Source organism: Aquila chrysaetos, chromosome 6, assembly GCF_900496995.4.
Source record: "Aquila chrysaetos chrysaetos chromosome 6, bAquChr1.4, whole genome shotgun sequence".
In the NCBI taxonomy this organism is placed as follows: domain Eukaryota; kingdom Metazoa; phylum Chordata; class Aves; order Accipitriformes; family Accipitridae; genus Aquila; species Aquila chrysaetos.
The window spans coordinates 31,996,558-32,017,706 of NC_044009.1; the positions used below are offsets into that span (position 1 = coordinate 31,996,558).

Consider the following 21,149-nt stretch of genomic DNA (forward strand, 5'->3'; position numbering starts at 1 on the left):
GCTGCCTAAGTTAGATCCATCCAAATATTGTAGGATAATTCATATTTTTAGCCAGGTTTGAAAAGCTGTAACTGTCTTTCATATCAGATTCAACAAGAGATAAGAGATGCTTTCTCCCCAATTATTTTGCTACCTAAATTACAGGTGCTATCAAAAAATGCACATTTTTCTCTTTCAAATATTATGACATCTTAAGGCTTCTTCAGAGAGATGCCTGCTGCAGGAGCTGCAGATACAATTAAAATGCTGAATGCTAAATAAAGTAGGAACCCATGACCACAGAGCCTGAAAGGATATCACAAACTGACAAACAATATAATATATGCATTAAACCTCAAAGGGTATCACACTGCAGAACATCTGCCTCTTCTGAGCCACATAAAGCTCAGAAAACCATGCTGCCATCTCAGACAAAATGCTTCTGAGTACCTGTTTGGAAACCTAATGGATCCTATGTGGGCAACAGTGGCTAAGACAGCAGGGCACCTACACCACCTTCTTTACCCCTCTTTCCTCCCCAGTCTCCCCTCCCCCTGACTGGTCTTGGCATCCCTGAGTTGACTCTAACAGTTGTAGCAGCAGGGGACTTTGGTTATGCTTGCCCTGGAGGGTTTTAGGGAAAAGGTAGAGAAAGAGCTTGGTTTAAGCACAGCCTTCCCCTCTGACCTCCACAATGAACACAGTCCTAGATTGAAACCTAAATTCTCCATGTAGACGATGGTTATAGTCGGAGCAAGAAGCATCTTGTTTAGTCCTCTGTGAACCTCACAACTGTGGGATACTCTGTGCAGGCTTCAGCAGGAAAGACAGAATCCTAAAAAAGCCCACACAGTCTGCAGTGTGACACCTAGACAGACTGGTGAAGGGTGGATTAATCAGAAAGGACCTAATACCATCATTCTCAGGGCTCACCTGAGCCCTGTGTGTTCCCACAGGATGTGTCTGTGAACTTCCTCACACCAAGCAAGCTCACCGTGGAGCAGAGCCCAGCTCTTCCTGAGAAGTCCCACGATGGATGGGGAGAAAAGGTCAGTGACTTGGCTTTGCAACAGATCTTTTTTTGATGAACATAAAAAGTGTGCTACTGTTTTCCACTGCCTGTTGAATACCCAAATTTCCATTTTACTTCTTGTTCTCGGTATATAATCTCTGGGGAAGACAGGAACCTGAGGGTACTGGAGAAGAGAGGAAATGCAAAGATCCTGATAACAAAAAGGCATTCTTAAGCTGGAAACAGAATACTAAAAACAATTAGACACCAATTATGTCAGGCACAAAGCACCAGCCCTACAATGCTGACACCCTCCCTTACAGAACATAAAGAAGTTCAGATAGAAACTTAAGCTTTACCACACTTTGGTGCAGTGCCTAATCAGTGCAGTATCATTGACAGAGGAGGATGACAAACAGCTGTTGAATCTGCTGTAATTTATAGCATTAAGGAACAAATCTCTATTATTTTCGTTTTGTTACAGGAATATCTTTCAGAACTCCTTCAGAAACAAAACTTCTCTTGAGACAAGGGAATGACTAAGGATTTGGGAAAAAAAAAAAGAACAAATGATCTGAGATGTCTGCATACTTAGTCAGAAGCCTCAGGCTGTTTGCATCCATTGTCCCATTCAGTTATATTTAAAGAGAGCTTATAATTGGGCCCTGGCTTTCAGAAACCCCAGAGCAATGAAAATCCAAGTCTTGCTCAAATTGCTGCTAGTACCTAGTATGTGACAGGTCAGTTTTGGTAGTAAATGGAGGAAAAAAAAGTAGTACAATAAAAAACTTTCCATTTGTGATCAGTTCCCTAGACAACTGATTTGGCTGAAAGGTATTTTTGTGTGTATTTTATCAGAGAGGCAGAAGATGCACCTGATGAAGTATTATTTTAAAGTAACAAGGTAAATTTTAGTTCATTATACAGTAATAAAAATAACTAAGAATACTTCCCTCTCATCCATATGTACCCAGCAAAACCCACTGAGTATAGGAAACACACAAGGGCCACAGGGTAGGCTCTCAAAGGGATGGATGAGAGCCATACATGTCACGAGCAAGTACTTTCCCAGACTGTCAGCAAGCCAGCTATCAAATGTCTGTGTATCAGGCATGTCATGGGTGTAAGTGAATTCCACACACATTTTATAGAATCAGCTTGTGTCTGTAAATATAAATATATATACACGTAGGTCACATAAATTTGCAAGTAACTGCTTTTGGGCAGCTAAAGTTATTTCCACAGTTCGTCTCACTGCAAGTTGCTGTATCAGCAACTGAGTCATTTTTCCTTGTACCCAGCACAACTAGTAACCCCAATATGCAAGTTGTACCCACAAGCATTGATGTTGCTTTGCCCTTGGAAGTGTGAGCCTATAGATAAATAAGAGATGCGCAATAAATGAATACAGCGTTGCTGACACTCATTTTTTTCTTTTTGTAGTCCATAAACTTGAAACAAGTAACATACTGAAGATACAGTTCCAGAAGTATATCACTAAGTCTTATGACAGCAAAACCCAGCTCTCCACAGAGCAGCTTCTGCCCTAGCAGTTTGGAGTATTAGAAAGAGCTGTTACGCACTTGGTTTACACCTGACCACACAGGCATGTTGTAACTCCCAAAGGGGTTCTTCCTAAATTCCCAGATGAGTAAGAAAAATCTTCTGGCTTTTCCAGCAGATAAAGAAATACAATCTGCCTGCTGTTTTTATCAGAACACAGCATGTAAAAACCCAGGAACAGCATGACAGAATCCCCACATCTCACAAAAGCCTATTTATGCTCAAAACCACATTTCAAACCAAAATGAGACATCCTCAGTCCCCAAAAAGATTTTAAGGTTGCTTTTGAAATTAGAAAACTTTTGACCTTGTAAAACAGAACCAGCACAATAAGAAAACCTGAGCATTCACTGTGTATATGCTTACTACTCTGCAGTCTCAAAAGGCCAAGATTTTATCTGGCTTGGTTAATGTATTTGGATACAGCTTTATATAATTTGTCTCCAACAGCTACAAGCAATATTAAGTGGAACAGAAATTAGCACTATTAAAGTCAAGATAATACATACTTCTGGCAAAGTTCTACCCCCCTCATTTATTTTGGGCCGATAGGGGCAAACGTCTCACAGCATTTGTATCACTACTTTCATCAAGCTAGAGCAGGTCCTTGCTCTTCACAGAAACAAGTGGTACAACTGAGGCCAGAAGATTTCTTCTTGATTAGGGTTTACTTAGTCCCCCAAATGCTGTGTGCAATTTGCTCTTACCCCTAGACCTAATGTTCGTTGTCTGATGTAGACGTATGACATACACATACTTTTTTCCTCAACAGCAGCTGCCTTCTCCCACTGCAGGCAGAACACCATCTCCTGCTCCTGCGGACCAATGCCTCACCATATTCTGAGCTTTACAGCTTATCTACCCAAGAGCGCAACTGTAACAGCAGGGGACGAGGAGACTACAATCTTTCTGTTGACTGCAAAACATAGAAATATTTAACACTTTCCACCTCTTTTTACTATCCAGGAACTGAAAGTTACAGGCTTTTAGTGAACAGCACCTTTCACAACATCAGCAGATGGACAATTATTCATAATTAACAGTTGTTTGGGGGTGTTGGGTTGTGGGTTTTTTTTTGCATTTGATCTTCTATGTGCTTAAATTAAATAGTATCTCAATGTTCACTTTTTTCCCAATTACAGCTAGGGATTATAGCAATTTTTTCTTTTTCAGTATATTATTAAGCATTCCTCTTGCATATCACTTGGTTGAATAAGCACTTGCTTAGAGGGGAATTACTTAAATTACCTGCTTTCTTTTTCTTTCTGCAACACCTGCATCCTCTTGGCATGGTATGCTGAATGACTGCTGATGTTAGAGAGAAAGTCAGATTACCAGGCAGCACAAAAAGCATTCTTCTGTAGTTTCCCATGCCAGGGGCTCTATGTTCTAGTGTAAAAATTAATCTCTTAGATGCAAATTCCACAGTAATCCTGGGTTTCCTTCCCTGTCTTAATTGGCTCAATGGCAACCAATGTAAGTGTAGACTACTGCAGCCTTTCTCTCTTAAGGAGAGTATATATCCATGAAAACAGCTGCTTCTGCATATAATGTACAAACTAATACACTTTTTTCTTTTTTTTTTTTCTTCTCCACTTTTTACAGAAAAACTCCTTGGTATTAATTGTTGTAAAACAAGTCACAGTTTTACAAGTCACAGAAAGTGACCTTGCTTTTTTCACAAGTATCAATATTTTGCAGTGTTTTTCTCTCCAGCAGAAAGAAAATGAAACTCTTCCTCATTTTCCTTGATTTTTAGAAGGAGACTTATAAAGGAACAACCAGAACGTTCTGAGTCAACTTTTCAAAATTTCTATCATCTTCCACTAAGTTTGCCTGGCCTTCAAGGACTTCAGATTCATGATGTCTTGGAAACTTTCTCTGATTACCTACACATGTGTTTTTTTCTTGTTATCCTCTGAAAAATTACCCTGGGTAAGACAGGATCTGAAGCATGTTAACATCATCCCTTGCTATTGTTGTATCTGGTTTGCTACTATTTAAGCATTTCTCATACTGAAGTCTCACTGATTTAAAAAATACATCAGACAATTTCCAGTCTCTACTGGCCACCTGTGACAGGCATAGAGGGCACAACCTCAGCAGCAAACGATGCCAATAGCACTGGCTGGTATTATTTATGGCACGTTGAACTGCGGAATAAACTTACTCTCTGCAAGCACCAGCGTTTACTCACCTACACTTCAAAATTAAGTATACTTCCCTCTACCCACAAAATCACTAAGTTCTGACAGAACACCATGCTGGGAACAAAGAGAACTCAGCAAAACAACAAAATCCATGGCAACTATTTTGCATCAACTTCTGCGTGTTCTTTCTTCCAATGACTGGTGATTTAGTTTGGGATGCAGTCGCTTCTCACACCAGGAATAACATTTTCATAAATTCTTCACAGACCCAAGCAGTCATTCATATTTCCTGGCACAGCTGACAATAGAAGTGAAGACAATGTGACACATTGCTGATGGACCTCCTGAGGTTCTCTTCTATATTGTGACTAAGCAAGCTATTACAAGTTTCTGAAGAACTGTTTTTTTCTCTAGAGCTTAGTGCTTTGTGTCTGCAGAAACAAGGTGTTAGGAGGGAAAAATGCTTTTGCAACGAAGAGTGCTCAGCCTTTCAGCAATCTCCACTGCTGATTTCCAAACATAATTAAAAATTATACTTCTACTAATCAGAAACTATAAAATATACGGAAGGACGCATAAAAGGCCAAGATTAACAACAATCACTGGAAGGTGCACTTGACATTTCAAATGCAAATATATGTGTGGGCACAAAAATTTTTTTAGAAAAAATATGAATTCAAGTTTGGATTTATTTAAATAAAATGATCTCCGGAAAGGCAGAGTAAGCTCCATGCACCACATACATCCACTTTGCCCTTTAAAAATATGATGTACAGAGATCTGGTGTTTACATCTTGTGCTGATAAGCGTGTAATTTCAACTTCCAAATGATGTGGAAAATGAAGATGGCAAAAGGAACAGATAATCCTAGAGAATCTGGAAGGGTCATTATATTGAGGCAATGCATTCATTGAACAGAAGTGAAGAACACTCCAGCTGGAGAAGCTGGTGGCTGTAGCATCTCCTCCCCCTGCTCTGACCAGCCAGCCACCAGTCCCCTTACCAGGCCTAGACATCAAAATATTTGCTCTCATGTGAGTACCTTCCTCCTCTGACACTTCCTCTGCTAGTTGCTTTGTAGAAAGCAAAACTTGTTAAAACTTTTGCCTTCATATGTAATAGTAACATTTTCAAGGACTCTTTTGTCATGAGCACCTTGGGCAGCCAGTAGTGCTATGACAGTTTAGAGCAGCTGAGGGTCTATATAAATATTGTAGAAGCCAGGCTAAAGTTCCTATTCATTTGCAGGTAACAGCCTTCCCAGCAACACTACTCAGTGTATTTTGTAGTCACTATCTGCACAGTAAGAAATGTGCATAAAAAGTAGCAGACACATTCAGCTGAGCACTCCAGATGCCTGAAAACACTCTGGTGAAGCAAAGCAGCTGTAAACCCATTAGCGTTACAGCCGCCTTGTATTTTTTGATCACAGAGGCAGACCACATCAATTAGTCTACAATTTGCATCTAAGAGGATATTTATGAATTTATTTCATTAAAACAGACAACACACAACTGTAGGTCTGGAATTAGTTTGTAAAGAGAGAGTGCTGAGGTTTACACTTGGCAAACCATACCTTGGTAGGAGGGTGACTTGTATAAAATCATACCTTTAAGAGACCAGCAAAAATCCCAAGAGCAAATTATTAAAAAAATAAATAGGGCAGTTCACCCCTGGTACATCACTGCAGAGCTGCATGATTTCATCGTACTTCTCATTTTCCTACAGGATGCAGCTTCAACAAAGCTCCAGGGTTTCCAGCACTCTGTGCTCTGATACTACAGTTACTCAAAAGGCATACAGGAAAGTGGTTAATAACTAAACTCATCATTACATATCTACTTTCTGTAATTATAGCTCCTATTTGTGGCTGCTCTGCTGGAAGAGTGCATCTGTCTGACTTTGGCCAGCCACTGACTTCCATACCATGTGCTGATGGGAAGTGTTTACCACCACATCCTTCATTGTACTACTGATGCCGACTTTTGGAAATCCCCAGGGAGCTGCTTTCCTTTGCAGGATTCATCATGTGCCATAAGGGCTTGCTTCACTGACATATGCTCCATAACTGCATGCAGCCCACAAAGGGAAACAAAGCCAATTTTTAATAATAACAAAACAACAACTCCTTACTAAGTGAGCACTGAGGTACAACTTCACGCACAAACCCAGATGTTTAAGATTGTGTTATTTATGAACCTACATACATACATTTCCTACTGGAAAAAAGTTGTATAGAGAAAAACCAAACAAAAGCCCCCTCCACCTTCTACTCCTTCAACTGTTGTGTTTTGGTGTATAGGCACTTTGCAGCAAGGTCTCAAAATCATCCCTGACAGTCTGAAAATTAGAAAGTTATTGCAACTGCCGAATTTTTTATAAGAAATATAGGATTTCTGTAGTTCACAGGGCCAAGATTTATCCCCAGAGAGGCAAGAGTGTGTTTGAATCACACAGTGCCACTACAGGCAGTGAACTCCTCACTCTCAGTGCTGCCACTAAAACCTTGACAGAAGAGCTGACTGTTGCTAAACACAGAGACACCACCAAGTCCCACCTGATGACTGAGGGAGCAGAGCTCCTTCAGACAGGTTGCTGGAACAGGTGAGCCAAAAGCACCCCATCTCCAGCCACACCAGTGCGATGGTCACTAGATAGGGACCCATTTCTAAGCACTTCAGTCACTGGGTGCAGCTAAAACGAGGCATAAGCCTAAGCAACCATGAGTAAGGACAGACTAAAGTAACCTCTTCCCCTCCCACTCCTGCAACCGTTGCATTTTTCTGAGGTTAGTGCATATATACTGCATCAAGGCAATTCACCCGTGGGGCTGCAAGTGTCTTTACTACTCAACTACTTCTTTGGTGTACTTCATAATGCCACAAGTACTAAGTACTGCCTGGAAAAAGCCCAGTGAGAAAATCTCTCTCGTATTGTATTTTCCTCTAGCAGAATGAGAGTGGGGGGAAATGTTAATTAATTGTAATATAAAAACACAGTTTGCATGGAATTCTTTCCTGCTCAGTTCTGAGTCAGTGGCCATGATAACTTTTACTTCACTAGAGCAAAGGAAGACAGCCAAAATAATTTCCCAAACCTTTAAAAATGTCTAAACCTACATAAAATGTTACTTCCATTTCCTCTTTGTTTTTTGTCTTCCCCTCCCGCTGAGGAAGTGCACAGATACAAATCTTTAGTTGTTTCCATTTGTCATCCTCCCAGTATCTATTCAGACATAACTCATGGTGTTCTTCTGCAACTGATCTATTAAAACAACTAGCAATAAGAGTGGCCAGTAGAGATGAGAACAGAGGAACTATGCTTATGTTTTATAACTGCTAAATTTGTATTAAGTTTAGTATAAAACCATAAACAGTAAATTTTTGGGCACAGCAAAAACCTAGAGTAACTGGGCAAGAGGAGAGAGTTTGCTCTCCCTAAGTTTCTTGAGTCTACAAATCTTGGGGACGGGACAACAACAAACAAACCCCAGAAATACATGTGAAACTCCTTAAGTCACATATGAGATAATAGCAGTTAAAAAACAGCAGCAAAACTCTGAATTAGATTTGAACTTAAAGCAGTATTTCCCCATGCTAACTTCTGTCATTGTTCAATAGCCAGTAGCCAAGACCATCAATAAGCAGGAGAAATGAGAAAGCTCTAAGAGGTGTAACAGGGCAACACTGGAAGGGAATATAATATGAAAAAAAAAAAAAATGCTTACCGATAATATATTTATTTAACTGGCAAGTTTCTTTTCCCTACTACTTTAAGTGTAAAGTGAAGCAGCTTTATGACTCGAATCCCTTATTGTGTAAAAATACGTATTGTTCTACAGGTTATACTAGCTTAAATGAGGACACAGCTATCCTGCTCCAAGTCACTGCCTCAATAGTGAGTTCAACTCAATAATGGCAACTTAAAGCACCAGTCAGGTTATTAATAACCTGCTCTTATATCCAAACATGTACTCTTTGCTCAGGTTTAATTAGCTGTGCAAAATAGGATTGCTTCATTCATCTGAACAGCAAAACATGAAAAGCTCCTGGCAATAGAGGTTTGCCAAAAATACTTTGCTACAGGTATGAATGAGCCACCTTACTTTCCAGATGAATTAAAACTATTTTTATCATTAAATTGCCCAAATAAAACACTTAGGGAAGTATTTCCTCTAGATCTGCCATTTTTATGTATAGGACACGGAAAAATTTGTATCTTTCAGAAAGCTGGGCTGCCAAGAAGATGAATACTATGCTGAAGTCAAAATTGGCAACCAGTCCACAGGGGGACACAAGGTCTGGTGGCCCCTCTTTCACTGCCCTGAACAACAGTGCAATGTACAAGTAGTAAAGACACTGTGAATGGCTCAGTACCAGCTTAACTCTCCAAATTGCTGATTACAGAGCATTTACTTATTACTCTGATGTTACTGAATACCCCCAGCTGGATTCCAAGCAGATAGAGTGAAATTCAATTCTAGATATATTTTCTAAATTAGTGCGCTGCTTTTCCTCCCCATGCTTATGTCAAATTTGTCCCTGTTGTCTACATTTGAAAGTCCTATTGCCATCAGTGTCCTATTACTGAATTAGGATATCATTGATACTGTCCTTTTGCTTGTTTCTTTCAAAAACCTTGTTTCCTTTCAGCCACAAATAAATTCTGCCAGCTAGCTTAGCCTTACACAATAAATTATCTCTTACGCTGACCGGCCTTCTCTTATGAATCCCCATTGTCCAAAATGCATTCATTTTCCTTGTTGATGTACACTGAAGTGTTGGAATCATTTAAAACTAAGTTTCTCCACTGACTTTGAACTTTCTCACAGCATGACTCATGATTTATATCTCAGATATCCAAAGCACTCTATTAATCTCTCTTAAATACCCTCAACAATTTTTATGCCCTTTTGAAGAGACATCTGAAACTAATTCCTTTTCCATTAGACGGGATCTAACTTTGGTCTTACTGGAAACCTTTTCCACTCATGATGCTTATTTAAAAATGTAATAAGGCATTTCCCCTTTTTTTTCACAACAGCATCCTTCAGGAGACTCTGGCACGAGTGCTCTTTCCTGCTCACGCAATTAGAAATTGTTTTGTTTAGCACCGAGTGCTCAGCCCTACTTTCACGGAAAGGAATAAGAGTATGATTGGATTTTAACATCCAAAATTATTTTAGCTTAACAATTTTCATCACTTACAGATACTCAGCAATTTGTTTTCTGATTAAAAAAAAAAAAGTAATCAAAAAAACCAGAGTGTCCAAATCAATTTCACAGCAAGTACAATCTGCCAAAGGCAGGCTTCCTTTCCTCCCTGAGTGGCATACGTATCACATTATCCCTCTGTTAATAGCACAGTAAAATATCAAATATCAACATTGTGTTAAAAGGGCTCCACAGTGGCCTCTGACATTCTTCATTTAAATGAGAGTATTTATCCAGTATCGGACAGATAAGCTCACTGAACAAAAGCAATTACAATGTTTCAGTAATAGATAATATAACAACCCTTCAGGTATCACACGGGAAGGAAACATCACAACAGATGCAGAGTAGACTAGAAAACTGGATGACTGAGAAAGACCAGTTGGCTTCAAAGCAGCTGCACCCTGGCTTGCTTCCCCTGCACCTCCAGAGCCGATCGATCACAATCCTGGCTGCCCTCTGTCTTACTGAACCGCCAGGTGACAGGGCATGGTATCAGCAAGGAGGTCAGAGGCACCCTGTTCTCACTAGCACTGTGGAAATTGCAATGTACTAAGATAAAACTCCTTATTTATTCTCTTCATATTTTAGAGAACCGAGAGGAACAAATAACCTCCAGAAAGATGAAAGACCCTGATGCAAGCCTGCTGAACCACAATTGACCCTGAGAGCTAAATTAAGGTCATTGCTATCTGTTTCTTTGGCAAAATGCGTTGATACTGGATAAAATGATCATGGTAAAAAGGTGGCAACAAGAGAGGAATGAAACAAGGCAGCCTTTCTGTAGTCCACAGGAACACGTCAAACCTGCAGACTTACAGGATTCCCAAATCCACTCCCCAAAATAATAAAGTCAGTTTAAGAAGTGGGGAGAAGCAGTGTAGCGATCTGACAAAGATAAAAGTAGAAAATATTGACATAAGAGGTAGCTGAGCACTATATAGAAATTTATAAAATTTAGTTTCTCCCCAGAACGGTCCTGCCACTCCCAGTGCCAACAAGCCTTGGACTGCACAAAACAGAAGAACTGACCACAGGGAAATGGGCCACTATGGCAAACCAGCCTTTCCAAGAGAACTGCAAGGATAAAGCTGTACCTCCTCCCAACTACTCATCTTCAGATAATCCGTGAGATTTCCATGGTCATTCCTGAGATAGAGAGGCCAAAACACAAATGCTGTACAGCTGGTAGAAAACTACCAGTGATCTCACTCATGTTGGGCTTTCCAAGGTCAGGTCATTCTTTGCAAGGCTACACAAACCATGTCAGGAAAAAAGAGAAACAAACAAGTAATCAACCAAACCTCTACTCTCCATTGCTCCATGGAGATACAACTCAGCTCTTCAGGGGAACAATTAAGAAAAAAACGTACCAGTGTCAAAAAAGCCTCACGTACAGCTGTGAAATTAGAACCTTTCTTGTCTATTAGACAAAGTAATTTGTGACTGAATTAAGCTGCTTTATTGAGTGTGTAGGGAAGTGTTTATAATGTATGCTCAGCCTGCTGAGACCCTGTATGGCTGAGAAAGAAACAGGTGAACAGAGTACAATGAAGTATGTCTTTCATAATAGAGAAAACATATACTTGCTCTTTAAAATAGTAAGAGTGACTCAATTCAACCTTAATTTTCCAACACTGGAAATAACTTTGGGATAATACCAGCAGTGTGTGGTTTTCATCCATTTGTCTTTTAAGAAAAGTTTCCATTTAAAGGAAAGAAGATTAAATGGTATAAATGCACACAGAAGTGCTGTAGTGATTTCACACTAATAGTAACTCCTCACTAATAGTAACTCCTCACTTTTCTGGGAGCATCTGAGTGATAAAACATTACTTTGGCCGAAAGTAAGAGTCCACCACCTCTTGGAGGTCCTTCAAAACATCTTACCATGACTAACCAGAGCAAACAGTGACAGCAGTTGCATTTTATTAGGTCCTGAACCTGACTAAAATAAGCCATTACCAACTTATCAGCTTAGTGACCAGAAACTGAGACACATTTCCTTTAAGGAGGAAGTGTATGCTAGTGTTTCCAAATTTGTTTTATTTAACAGCTAAAATAAATGGAGATGTATTCGATGACATCTGAACATATGATTGCATCCTCAGGATGTTCTGAAGAAAACTGAAGATGAAGTATCAGTCACAGAAGTGATGCAAGACACAGCATACAGTGAAGCTATTAAATAGTTTAATACCAAAATAGCCGCAAAATTGATAGAAAGGTAAATAGCAGGAAATTTCCAAAACCTGAATGGCAAATGAGACATCACTCCAGGTAAACATCCCATTGTTCCTGCGTCCCAGTCTTATTTCCCACAGGGATATGAACTCACAATCTTCATCACAGAGATGCCTGTTTCCCCAAATATAACAATTCTATAAGTTGCTGTGCGTATCCACAACTAATTACTTCCTCTAAGGTTAACAATCTCAATAATCAAGAAATACAGGTGAACTGTAATACAGAAACTATGTAAAAAAATAGTCACCAAACCATGAAGTGACAAGTTCTTTTTTTGTATTTCAAATGAAGGTAGTCTGACTTTAGGCTCTAAAATTCTTGAATGTAAGCAATCCAAAATGGCATTTACAAATGCTATACTACTCTCCCAGGGCTGTTAACATCTGCATGTATTGCTGTTGCTGTTTTACTCCAAAAAGAGGCAAAGAACACGCCAACTCAGCTGAGCAGCAGAACGAAGCATCCTCACTCACAAAAAGCATTAGGAAGCCAGGTTCTCTCTAAGCGCACATCGAAATTGTAGGCCACTAACAGAGCATCTCCTGCTGTCACACAGTAATTGGCTAGCTCAGCGGTTAGTGCACACACGACGATAAGCACTTCATTTTCTTCTTTTGAAACATCCTATAGTTTCAAGAAAGAGGAACTTTCATAACTGTGGAAGTGGAGCTATACCTGTTGGGGTTTTTTTTTCCTCCATACTACACTGCTATTTTTCTAGCTGCCTTCCATATGTTTATGTCACTTGACTAGGTTTTTGCGGTCAAATGTACACTTCAGTATGGCATTCCTGTTGTTTTACAATCTATCTGCACCACTAGCAGTTGCAATTACATGGCAGACAGTTCTGTTGTAGGGGATGACTCCTTAAAAACGGAGATGCAGAACTGACACTCAGTCAGCTGCATACATACAGAAGCTTGTTGCACCTGGCATTTTTTAAACATAGCCACAGCATCCTTGTATCATCGGCCTTACTTCAACACTAAATTTGAAAAAGAGCAAGTCAAGTTATTTGTTTATCCAGGCAGATGGTCCTTTTCCCAGCAGGATACCTACATGCAACTTCAGGTTCCTAAGTCTCAATATAGACTTCACAAGACTCTTAACTGCAGGGAATTTGTGCTCTTTTGTGAGTTTGTAATTCTCATGGGCAATTAAAGGAAGGAAACTGAATATGAAAAGTCACCATATGTCACCTGGAAGCATTGCTTCCAGATGTTTGTAAAGGTTTTTCATTCTACAGCATTATACAGATACTGCTTAGCACCAAGGATCAGCAAGCAAGTAACAAGCCAATCCTGAATTCCTCACGCTGTTTCTTTATCAGTGAAGCTAATGCTAATTTTTCCATTTAATGGGATCACAATCAGACCATTAACTCTTAATGAACCAAGCCACCACTGATTTAATCTCAAATATTACTGAAGAAAACAAAAATGGTATCCTGTTCCTATATTAGTGAAAAGCAACGCAGTCAGTTTAATGTCAATGGAACTTACTGTCTTGTTGGCATCAATACTGGTGTGGTGCTCTGCAAGGAATTGTTTTGTTGACATGCAAATGAAACAAATGGTAGTGCTGAAAAATCTCACCTGCAGTCAGAAAGGGGAAGAATTTGCATATACATGATCAGAGTGGAAATATAATTGGATAGTTATCTTTTATGCTTCAAATCTTAGTGATTTATAAAGATACAAAGAATGCTGTAGTATATTTATTACCTGGGTAAAGGAACATGCTTCTGGGCATGCAGGTTACTATGCCAACTCCTAGGAAGACCTAGGACCAGATCATATTTTCATAATCATACTTCATAGTGATGATGGCATTTGAGGCCAAATACCTCTGTGTAAGAGTCAATGTCATTACATCACCGATCAACTTGGACATAGGTCTTCCAAGCCACTAACTAGCACTATCTCATCATATATTCATGAGATGAGAAGATGAGAATCTTTCCAATGCTACTAGGGCTCTGGTACCACCCACACAAGAATGCTAGATTTGTATTAGATAATTTCTTATCATTGTCTTTACTCTGGATTACTGTTAGGCTAACAAAAGAGTAAATGCAGAACTTGTAAGATCTACATTTAAGATATTTATGTTCTATATCTTGTATGTATATATCTAAATACCACATGAAACAAAATAAAATCACCTTTTTCACCACTTAATTTAAAAACAAGAACCATGGAAATGAGTTAAAAAAGTAAAACTAAAAGCAAACCCCACACTCTGGTTTCATATGTATAAATTACAGGAAAAGTGTGAAATAGGCAAATAAAAAAAAAAAAGTAAACATTTACTTAGGGGAGAGTCTGTTGGTGTTCTAAAAGAAATACAAAGCTATTTTAATTTGGGCTTCACTTCACCTAAGTGCTTCAGCGCTTCATCTGAAAGGACTGGCTTTGGTCCATACATAGTGAGGCTTGACCTAACATCTGTTTCAGAAGCTGGAAAACTAAGATGGGATGGTCACATCTAGCGTTTGCCATTTTGCCAAGAATGGGGGCAATAAGAAGTAGAAAGGAAAGTGAATGCTTTGCATTAAAGGACTTTATGGGCCACTCACTCTAGCCCCAAATCATTCAAATCTGCTGTGGAAAGCAGTTGAGTAATGGAGTTGGCAGGGCGTAATGAAAGAAAACTTTAGCTTCTCTTTCAAGGTTGGCGTCTCAGTCTGTTTCCTCGCACAGAAGAATGTTCATTACCAAGTCTACCCTTGGAAATGGTAATATTTGAGGTAGAAAGTAAACTGGCTTGAACTCTAACCTACTTTTACATCGATCCCCTCTTATAAAGTTATCAGAAATGACAGAGGTGACTTCAAATCCTAATTATGATGACCTATTTCACCCCCTCAGTGCATTAGCCACCATGCTGAGAAGAAGGACTGAGCATGCTGTACCATTGAGTCTGTGGGAGATGGGAGTTCAGCTTGGAGCAGTGCATGCTCCTGACAGTCAGGCATGTCCTGAAACACACAATGCTATGGTGGTGCTGGAGTGGAGTAACAAACCCATCACTGTCCCAACATCTGCTTTATACTCATTACCTAGAAAGTTAACAGTTCATTTTCATCAAATAAAAGGTTCTGGTTTGGAAGAACAGAGACAAACATACATTTCACTTCAACTATGAGAGACTCTTTGGGAAGCAGAAAGACTCACCCCACTATTATACTACTTGATAATATAAATAAGATAGCTATAATTGAAAGTGTTAAGTTAGAGAGGACTTGAAGAAGAAGCAAAAATTTACAAGGAACATTTTAAAAAGAAACCAAGACCAAGGAAATTATTTCATCTTTGAGATGCTTTGACATTGAAATGTCATTAATTACTTCACTAGTTACAGACAATGACAGCAAAACCCCTAATAAAATTAAACCTTGCAGCTCTGTAATATTCATTTACTTATTTTGATGCAAAGGAGAGTAAAAAAAAAAAAAAAAACAACAAAAAACCCAGCTGAAGGCACACAGGAGCTGGGGAAGGGAGGAATGTCTAATATGATAATTAAATACTAATAACTCTACGGTAAAAAGTTTACTGAAGTCTGTTAGTCTTTTATGCATACATATTAAGACACAATTTCTAGGTGATGCAATGGTTTGGCTGAGTATCTGGAAGGCTGTGAGCTATTCCTTTACATGTTGTCCATTTGTGAGTAAGAAAGCAACTGCCTTGCCTTGTCTACTCTCTTACCAAAGACTTAATTCTCTCACTTCACTGTAACTGTTGAAAGGGGCACATATTTCCTTGATATTGCAAACATTTGTATGACATACCAATCACACAGGTGCACCCTGCAGTTAAAATCACCTCTTGACTGAAGAAGGCAGACAACAATGGTAGAAGTTGCACTTTTACTGTTTCTTTAGGCTCAAGAAAAGGGAAACAATCAAAGCAGCGGGATATGGTGTATGCCGTCAACATTACACGTTATAGGAAAGAAGTTCATTCACACCATGTCACTTCATGAGCGACATGTTATCACAACAAAGGCAAAGTTGACAACATATGCCCATTTGAGTTAGGAGGCACTGAGGACAAGACCAGTGCAAACTCCATAAAGGTCTCCTGCCTTGAGAGTTCAGCGGTGGAGTTAGCAGGAGGCAGGGGAGTGTGCTGTGAAGCAGCTGTTGTATGACCCAGAGGCTGTGGACAGCAGATGTCCATATGGATAGAGGGAGGAAGAGAGAGGGTGGAAGCATGACTTCTTGTGCATTTTAAATTGCTAAAAACCATCGTGTACAATATCAGCGCCTGATCATGATACCATGGCCTACAACAAACAGCCACATGCAGGACACCCTACTGCCAATCCTCTGCCTTCCCAGCCTAAAGGATTTTCCCAAGTTCGTGGTGAACTTTATTCAGCAAAATGGCCCAATCTAAGCATCCTGCAGACACCACTAAGACAAAAACTTATTTAAAACACATAGGTTGATAGGTTCTGTTGCAACAGAGCAAACTGAAGACAAACCTTTATGTCAGGCATTTTTTCCTATGAATTGAGATTTTTTGAAAATACTGTTCAACACAAGTAAGATTTTCTTTTTTTACTTTATGACTTAACAACAAACATCTGTTACTGGAAAAAGACAAAACCAAAGAGAACAGTTTGATAAAGAGACACAGCTTTTAAATCTCCAGCAACGTACTCAGCAATTATAGCATGGCAAAAGGATTGATATAACATATCACATGCAGTTGTTAATACAAAGACTTACAGGTTGCTTTAGTGGGTGCAGAAACTTTTTATCTAGATCAGCTATTAACTGCCATCATGAACAGTAACAAAGACAAGCTTGCCATGGCATTTTAGAGCGAGCTATGATTGCTCCGAATGACAGCTTTATTAGCTTTCATGTGCTTCTGTAGGGAAATGAAAATCAAAGCTGAAACCCCAGGCCTCTTTCTCCTTGCGAGATGCTCTAACCAGGCAAATGTAAAACTTTAATGCAGTTAGTTACTACCATTCTAAAAAATAAACTAATGCCAGCATGTGTGCCACACTGACAGTATCACGCTTTCAGAACTAAAACAGAGTTGATAAGTCTGCTAATACTGCTTACTAAGCTTGGGCACATCTTCCCAAAAAGCCAGATAAGCTTGTCAGCTCTACAAAGCCACCTAAGCTACAGTGACCTACAAAGGTTAGGTCTACAAAGACCTAATGACGTTCTTTGCAAGAATAGTGGTTTGCCGGAGTATCCTGGTTAGATCTTCCTCAGGCAGTTTGGTGTGTACAAGGAAACACAGACCCTTCTGCTGATACTTCACTGATGCAGTAATATTGCTTTATGCAGCAAATAGGGAAGGTGACAGTAGAAGACAAAGTAGCAATGATTCATGTGCTGTGGGCATTACGAGAAAGGTGTTTTTGGAAAGAATCCAAAAGATGAAAATCACCTCCAGGCAAAGGGCCAGCATAAAGCAAAGGACCTCAAAACTAGCTCAACGTGGTACTTAAGTAATTGAAGGGCTCCATGCCAGTGTTGTAGGTAAAGATGAATTTTGCCCTCAAACTAAGGAAGGAACATTTAAGAGAGCCAAATGTGAACAAAAACCCCATCAGGTCAGCAACATATGCAGCAAAGCAAAGGAGTGGCATGTTGCAAGGAGACTAGGTCAAGTCGGGAGGGAAGGACAATGATATAGAAGTCAGAGTGTTTTGTTGCCTGGCAATTCAAAAGCCAACAAAGAAACTATAAAAGAGACAATGCATTGGGCATAGTGTTTTATGGAGAGCCTTTTGTACAATTGAGTCTGTTCACTTTTCTAAGGGGGGTACCTCGTAAGAGTAAAAGTCATAAGACCAACTAATGAGCACTTCCCACTCAAGATGGCAAAACCAGCTTTCTCAAATCAGGGTTTAACTATCCAGAAATGGACAAAACAACCAACCTTGAATGATTCTGCTCATTTGAAAAGCACCAAAATGCAGTTTACCTTTTAAAAATGTATTCTTATTACATTTGGATGTTTGAAAGACATACTGTATCAAAATGTTTTATTGAACTATCCAAAGTTATGTATTAACTAAACAGTAGTTTGGGTTTTAAAAGTCAAAATGAGTATTTCCAATGTGGTGTTATGCTGGTGGCATATTCTGTTCTTCAGAACAGGAATGTCTGTAGCATTTACTCTTTCTCACCGTTTCCCAGTAAACCAGCATGTGTTGCTGTGATGGAACTGCACCCGTTGGGACTGCTGTTGCACCTAGGGTTGCTCACCACACTTATCAGTCTTCCAGACTAGGTATCTTAGGGATGGTCTTAAGCAGACCTTGTTATTTGAAAGGATGCAGATCTCTACTATAGCATTAGCTCAGCAAGACACTGCTGACTATGAAGTGAACTTTCTCTCCAGGCAAAACATCTTTTTGAAGGAAAGACCTTTCTACCAAATTTTTAAGAGAATTTATTACGCTTAACTTTTTTCACTAGCTTCCTAAGAAAGCAATTAAGTGTTTCTTTACAATTATTCCATTAAGAAAACCAAGACAAATTAAAAAGCATTATCCACTTTAGTACTGTAGCGAAGCTCTGAAAGAAGTGTCTCCCTCCAGATTTTGGGGTCTGAATTTTATTTCTTGCAAACCTAGATTTCCCCCCTAAGTGGATGCCGCAAAATCTTTGGTGTTTGATGAACAGCAAAAAGCCTGTACTTTTAGTTACACAATGTTACTAGGGAGATGTTGTAAATAAAAATACAATCATGATCGTAATTGTTAATTTACAGACACTTCCACGTGAAAGACCTGAGTATACAAAGCAGCATACTGGAATAATGACAATAGCATAAAATGTTGCAAGACTCATTTACAACACTGGGTAAAACTGAGTAATTAAAAATACATACACAATTACATAATGAACAAATTCTCTTTGTGAAAATTAAACATGTTGAAAGTTAAAATTACAGCAAAATTACAAAACTGATCCTTGTTAAGCAAGCAATGGTACACCTTGTTCAAACAACCATCCTATGTCAGCCAGCTCTTCTCAAACTGCAGTGATACACTGAATTGGGAGGATGACATCCTGCATTTTACATGTCAACTCAGCCTTTAGAAACAGCTCACAATGGCTTCTAATGAAGCATGCGTTTACTGTATTCTCCTTAATCTTTAGAAATGCTGGTATTCGGAGTTTTTCCTAGAACAGACACTTTCTTTGTGCTGAGACAGATTTGCTTTATTAATCATAGCTATGCTTTCTAGTAGTGATTTTGTGATACTTGTTAATGGTGATTTTTGTGGTATTTGTGGTAATCTGTAATAAAGTAGAGAAATTCAGAGGACAAAGCCTCCATGTCCTTGTGTATTACAGAATCCTATGAACCCATGGTCACAATCTCTACACACCCACAAGCCAAGAAACCTTTTAGGTTGTGACAATTGCTTATTAAAACTATTCTCATATTTCATACCACAGACATGGACAGAATCAAAGGCAGAAAACTGAGTAACAGATCATGACCATACAGCATGTTAATGGATAAAGTACACACAAAGTATAAGTGTTCAAGGAGGCAGGGAGAGGTTGCACATTACATGCTCCTCTGGTCTGTCTGGAGGACGGGTGCATGCACTTCCTCTGGGTCTGACTACTGCTAAATAGCTTAGAACAGCTCTGATGTCCCCTCGCCGCACAGGCACACCACCAGTCCTGCCGGCACCAAGTTGCCTGGCACTTGGACAGCCTCAAGAATTACAACCATAAAAATGATGAAGATTTTTTTTAATAGCTACTTTTACTTACAAAGCACCAGAAACATTTAGGATACATTTTCTCGTGTCAATTTTTTGTCCAAAACAAAGAAGATAAGATTACACGAATGCACTGAGACCACACATTCCCCTAATTTTGTCTCTCAGAATTACACAAATATGGCCTGACTTGCACAAAAGCTCTAAGAACTAGTCACACTGGAAAAACAATTTGCACCATAAATCCATATTACCGTGTATGGCAGAGTTAATAGACCTAAGCCAGGGTGTTTAGAAGCTATCATTACCCTTCTCTGCTTAAATCACCAGAAATGCAGCATTGATGGGAAACTCCATGGAAACTTCTCTCCACAGTACATCAAACAAAGAACAGGCAAAAAATAGCATTTTAGAGAACACTAATGGATTTTGTTTGTTAATAAAAACAACCTCTGCCAGAGGCATTTAAACAAGGATGATGCAGAAATTGAGATGAATAATTTGGTAAATATTACAGCCAGCTTAATTCCTATAATGAAAAGTAATAAAGTGAACTAGGCATGTTGCTATACCAATTTATTTTTTTTCTACTCCATTAAATATTGATAAGGACTTATATTCCTTACCAATGCCAGTAGCAACTCATTTGATGAATACAAATTAAATTTTAATTTTTATTCTTTGTGAACATAAGTTCTATGCCTGTGCTTTATATTATACCTATACAAGATTTCAAACAAATCTGTGATGTGTTATGAAAGCATAATAACGTAATTGCCTACCTTTTTCAGGAACCGTACTCCATAGGTAAATATATAAAGGTAAAATGTAAATCTCCACCTGCAAAAGGTACAACAGATTAACTCTAGGATACCAGGTTTACACACTTTACAGATCAACACATGATTTCTTATAGCACTGCCAAACCACCACACCCTGGTCACATTAACAGAAGTTAAAGCAAAATTTTCATCTGGTTTTCTACAACATTTGTTATCAAGCATTGTGCTCATCTGCCTGCTTTTCCTGACCTCCCATTAGCCCTCTGAAAATACTGGCTAATTTCACCTAAATATGACAGGAAAAAAACAAATTTTCAAGGATAATTAAGTTTTTAAAAGTTCTCATGAAAACTACCAGGACAAAGGAGGACAAAGGACAATTTGCATGCCTACTGCAGGGGAGTTCACTTGTTATTAGACACCAGGACAATGATAATAAGAAATTTTATTAAGCTTTCAATAGGTGACTTTAGAGTGC

The 21,149-nt window shown here is 39.0% G+C and overlaps 1 protein-coding gene across 2 annotated transcripts in view; it reads right to left on the reverse strand.

Annotated features, from left to right (window-relative positions):
• CERS6 (ceramide synthase 6) overlaps nucleotides 1–21,149 on the reverse strand; it is a 133,018-nt gene that overhangs the window by 43,767 nt on the left and 68,102 nt on the right. For both annotated transcript variants that reach the window (XM_030018763.1, XM_030018762.1), the window contains exon 4: nucleotides 20,672–20,729. In XM_030018763.1, the coding sequence (XP_029874623.1) occupies nucleotides 20,672–20,729 (58 nt within the window). The remainder of the gene's footprint in view (nucleotides 1–20,671; nucleotides 20,730–21,149) is intronic.